General features: G+C 31.2%; 1 protein-coding gene across 1 annotated transcript in view; it reads left to right on the forward strand.

Annotated features, from left to right (window-relative positions):
* LOC111615616 (protein krueppel-like) overlaps window positions 1-4,065 on the forward strand; it is a 16,752-nt gene extending 12,687 nt beyond the window's left edge. The window contains exon 2 of the mRNA XM_023357027.1: window positions 3,896-4,065. Coding sequence (XP_023212795.1) covers window positions 3,896-4,040 — 145 coding nt within the window. The 3' untranslated portion in view covers window positions 4,041-4,065. The remainder of the gene's footprint in view (window positions 1-3,895) is intronic.
* The last annotated feature ends 1,542 nt before the right edge of the window (window positions 4,066-5,607 follow it).

A 5,607-nucleotide genomic window follows, 5' to 3' on the forward strand; every position in this document is an offset into this window, starting at 1 on the left:
TAAAGACTTCGATACAAAAATGAAAATTTGTGAATTGGCAAAGAAGTTTGATCTACCGGAATTGTCGGTCAGAACAATTATAAAAGGCAAAGAAAAAATTCTCGAAGCTGTGCAAAATGCTCAATCTTTAAATTCGAGCGTCATTCGTAAACGTCACGGTATTATCGCTAAGATGGAAACAATGTTAAAATTATGGCGTAATAATTAAGTAAATGTGAAAAATTGTAAAATAATATAGGCCTAATTTGTTATACATATGTATTATCTAAGATTTTATTAAACATTTTTTTCTAAATTATTGTTTTCTTTAGTCTCCGGCCCCAATTAAAAATTTTTTGTATCTACTGTATTTATATGCGAAATTATACTCCGCTTGGTTGCCGCTCGGTCCGACCTATCGTGTAAGTTCGGGGTATTACTGTAGTAGCTAGGTAATTTCAGAAACATAAGGTAAAAGTTTATGTTTATCAACTATAGGGACGGGTGTTCAAGCAGTTTTTTTCGTATTTAATTGCGAATGAAAAAATTGCTTTGTCCATTAGAACTACAATGATCAGCATTTTTCGGAATTTGCATAAATTTACGGTTCGAAGAAATAAGAAAGCAACTGCCTTCTCAATTCGAGGAAAAAAATTTTTATGAGTTGCGAAGCTTTCCACACAAAATCGTTTAAATATGGTTCGTAAAAGTAATGTGTTTTTACTGAAAGCTTACATTTAATTAATTATTTACAATAATTTCTTTTAACGAATATTTCTTAAACACCTTTTAAAATTTGCAAGATATAATAAATGTGTTCATTATTTCATGATTGATTACATTAAAATTTTAGATTTACGACGATTTCAGTTCTATTGTAAAATTATGTTCTGCTGATTTGTACTTACAATTCAAATTCAAGGTGACTTTATGCACTTTATTAGTATTGCATTGTAGAACTAAAATCATACGAAGTTAATAATAATATTTCATTCTTCTGCACAGATAACTGGTTTCATGAAACGATTTAAAGGCATGCCTATGGGAATCTCTGTTGCCGATTTCTTCTTTATAAAGAGAAACTTTTTGATAAGAGTAAGTAGATTTACTATAATTGTTTAATAGATTTTAACTAAATAACTTTCTTGTTGTTGTAGGTGGTGAGTGCATTGTATTCCATTTTCTCCTCTTTGGTACAATTGAGTGGAGTGATGGCAAAAAACAAGAAATGTTCAAGCAGTTTTTCTGTATTTAATAACACTAATTATTAGTTCTTATTTTATTGGTTACTAAACTTTTACAATAGTTTTCAGAAGGTGCCGCATTTCCAAACATTTCAGGCAATTTAGAATTCTGTTGATTAGTGAGTTGCGAGTGGATAAAATCGTAAATTCGGGACTCAGCAACCGGCTGGCCACGAGTTATCCAGATTTCGTTCACCTTAGCAACACTGAAATAGAGTCTAGTTTCTCATAAAGGTACTAATAAGGACATTCCTTTTCGCAGGATCCCCCACGTGTCGTGTTTGCCATAAACAAATCAGGGGCAGATGCTGGAATTTAATTTAGATGGCGCTTCATATCAATATCTATATTCTCTGCTCTGTAGTTGTGCTATGGAGAACTCTTTTCTACTTGAAATTTGAAGATTTCAGGGAGTGCGTACGCACACTTGGCACTCCTCAGAATCCTGTCTGCTGGACTGCCGAACTGTCAAGGGCATATCCTACTGTTCTGGGGAGCCAGGATCGAATCCGGACGGATCGAAAAATCTCCAGAAATTTTTCGGAAGGTTTTCTGTCTGGAAAATATGTCTTGCCTTGTCCCATATCACCCGGCAAAGCCCAAAAAGGCCTACTTAAAAAGAAGCCCTCTTAGTGCCTACAGAGCAAAAGTAGTTTAAAACTATGGATCCGTTCTGTAAATAAATCGAAGGTTATTGGAATTTGTACTATAATAGCAGATGAGCTTAGCGTTGCTCGGACAAAAAATAACAGCAGCAAAGATTAAGTTTGTTTCGTACTTCTAAATCCTGTACTATATTATCTTAGGTAAGAGTTTATCACACTGAGTACTTATTTTAACACATTTTTAAAATCGTGTACAGTATAGGAATAACGAACTTTTAATATGTGTTAGATTGGTCATTCGGTGTGATAAACCCTTACGTTCGGTAACTTTTATAGTTATATAATCGATCTTACCCGTTTACACTGCGTGCAAAAGTGAAGTTTTTCCTTTTTTCAGAGTTATTAGAAATTTTTTAGATAAGTTTAAAAATATGTTCGATTTCCCGCAAAAACTCAGAAACAAAAAAAAACAAAAAAGTATATAAAATAATACAGTAGAAGCTAGGTTCTTCAGAATAATCCGTAATTCTCTCCTTTTCTCTCTCCGGGAAAATTTCCAAAATTTGTTTTTAGTATGCATTCTCATTACATATTCTAATTGTGTACAAAATTTCAACTTTCAACTCCTGACCGTTTGGGGCTCTGCGCTTATTATTATNACCGTATAAGTACAACGGACAATACTTCATATTTTTATTGTTCGTACGGGGGAGGGCTACCCGTTGGGGGGGTGGCTACCCCCTCATTCGGAGGGTAAATCTTACCTAGTACTGTACATGACGTTATAATTTTAGACGATTTCCACATCTATAACTACTCTTAAGACTCGTGCTGTCGAGATTCCAAAAGTGCCTCCATAGGGACTCCGTAAGAAAAATTCTACCTTCGTCAAAAGAAAATATAAGTAGATTTTTACTTCTTCTCAGAAGGTATATTTAAATACATATTTTACAAGAAACATTTGCTTATATAACTTTTAATTCCGAAATGAAAGCGGTAAAACGTTTAACTGAAAGGGAAGTAGCTTTCCTAAAACACATTAACACTCGATCTACTTGTTTCTAAACGTCGCCGATAAATTACTTTGAATGTTGTACTTAATATCACTTTATTTTATTATTTACGATTTATTTCAAACTTATTTATACGTATTCTTCTATATTAAAATTGACTGGAATTCGTTCCTTCTTACAGATTTCCTGGCTGAAGCTGTAATTTTAAATTATCTAATTTTATTAAGAAACAAATAATTTACGTTTTTCTCATATGTTATGACATAGAGAACTTTTTATTTCAGATCCACAGCCGACCAATAGAAACACCCGTGTAATAACTGACGAATTGTTTCCCGTAAAACGCAAGACAATTCGAAGAATTAGTTCGTACGGCTTCTGTTTACGGAAGATTAAATTAAAGTGATGGCGAGAAATGATACGAGAAAACGACACAGAAGAAAACATTTTTTTTGCAAATGAAGGAAAAGTGGAAATTGAATGAAGATACTTTGAGATTATTTTCCAATAATTTTTTAATAATATTCTTCGTATAAATTGTTTCTAGAAAAATATATTTCTATCTATAAATTATATAATTTGTGATCGCTGGTAACAATTGTAAGCGCCGGAAAGAAGTTCGTATATGTAGTGTGAGGCAATCGCAATAGATTGTATCCCGTTAATTTTAGTTTAAGGAAAACTTGTGAGAAAAATGCAAATTACTTTTCTATCTGCAAACACAAGTTTTAACAATACTTTATAAAATAGTGCACTCGAATTTACATTTTTATATATTTGATTGAAATAATACATCGAGAGTTTAGATATCTTCATTTATATTTCACAGATTTTTTCGTAATGAAACAAGAAATGGGAAGTATCGATGTGGCAGTTGCCAGAAAGAATTCGTTTCGAAGAAAGGATTAAGATATCATCGAATGTTTCACACTGGTGAAGGGCTCCTGTCTTGCCAATTCTGTAATCGTCAGTTCAACTATTCCAGCAATTTGAGTAAACACGTCAAGATTCATACCGGAGAGAAACCCTTTTCCTGTGATCATTGTAAACGGAGTTTTACGCGAAAAGAAAGTCTGATAGGACATCTTCGTCTTCACACCGGAGAAAAGCCATTCTCGTGTGATTATTGCTCAGAAAAGTTTCGTTTTCAAGCTAGTTTAAAGGATCATATTATTAAACGTCATAAGAATTATAAATGATATTTTCTATGAAGGAAACGAAAAAATAAAAATGGATGAAAATGATCGCGTTGTTGGATTTGTTTGAAAATATATTCAATAAAATGTAAACCCACATATTAAACTTAAAAACAATAAATTTTGAAGTATAATTTTCATTGTAATTTTTGAATTGTGTTTAAAACGTTTTATTTTGTGGATGTAAACAATATGTTTTGTAAAGTTATTTTTAATAAATGAAAATTTAATGAAAATAGTAAAAATACAACATCTTGATGGACGTTGTGGAAAACGGGAATGGTTTTCTGAAATCGAAACGCAGGTCCTCTTTTTCTACAGTTCAGTAAATAAAACAGTTGGAAAAGTATTCATTCTTTCTGCGTAATATCATAATCAAAGATTCTTGTATCTTATTTTACGCTTACAAAATTCGAAAATAAAGTAACAATTAAAAATTTTCTAATTTTTAATATTTCGCAGAATGTATTATTTAAAAATTTGGGCGTTTAGTTTCATTTAGAAGCAGAACGACTGCAATATTGTATGGTGCTTCACATAACGAGACAAAAGTTAAAGTGTATTTTCTGTCAAAGCGATTAAATAAGGTCGAAAGTACATTAAAAACGCCAACGTGTACCACCCGAAAAGGCCGGTAACTAATCTGAAACACTTATATGACCGTACATAAGGTCAAACCTGTGTTTTAGACTAGTTTCTAATATGTCCCGTTCTGGTATCGGGAATTTGTAATCAACCGAAATAGCTCGGTCGATTACAAATTCTTGACTCGAGAACTGTGATAAATTCGAACCCTCTCTTATTAAAGTTCGGTTAAGCAATGTCGTATAAATGGACGTTATTAATTTAAGATGCGAAGATATTTTCAATTTTCGAACGTTTTCGTTCGTTTCTCATCCTCTTCCTTTATATAAAATGACGACGGAATGACAAAACCGGTCATTCGATTTTATAAAATTTTACGACTTTAATTATTATTTTTATAAAATAAAATAAGTCAAATTATTCGAATACAAATTAAAGGAAATGGGATTAAAACGTTTTTGTAAAATTTACATTTAATTAATTAATCCAAACGATTGGGTTTTTCAGCTTAACTTTAAATATAAATTAATTAAGATTTTACTTTTTGCACAAATTTTCGTACTTATTTTGAATATTTTTTTAAATTTAATATATTTCATACACGAAAGGAATAATTAAATAAAATAGTTAAAATTTATCGTTTCTTTAGTGAATAATATAAATTTCAAATAAATTACTTTGCTTACAGACTAATAGAACGTGTAAGTTATATTGGTCTCATTGATACGAATTTATTTTTGGAATATTCGTGGTGTATATGTTACCGCTAAAGCTCGAAATTCGTTAATCTGCACATTACCTACTAGGCACTCCGTAAAGTGAAAATAAAATTTATGCTGGAACAACAGCAACGTTTCTGTACGCTTAAATTAACATAATGTTATTTATTTAATTTTCAATATCTAAAGAATCAAGTTAATACAATCAACAAATTAGTTGATTGAATCAATCATCAATCAATTAAAAAAACTTTAATACAAAAATC

The sequence above is a fragment of the Centruroides sculpturatus genome, unplaced genomic scaffold (genome assembly GCF_000671375.1).
Source record: "Centruroides sculpturatus isolate CEXI.00-Female unplaced genomic scaffold, Cexi_2.0 scaffold19, whole genome shotgun sequence".
Lineage (NCBI taxonomy): Eukaryota > Metazoa > Arthropoda > Arachnida > Scorpiones > Buthidae > Centruroides > Centruroides sculpturatus.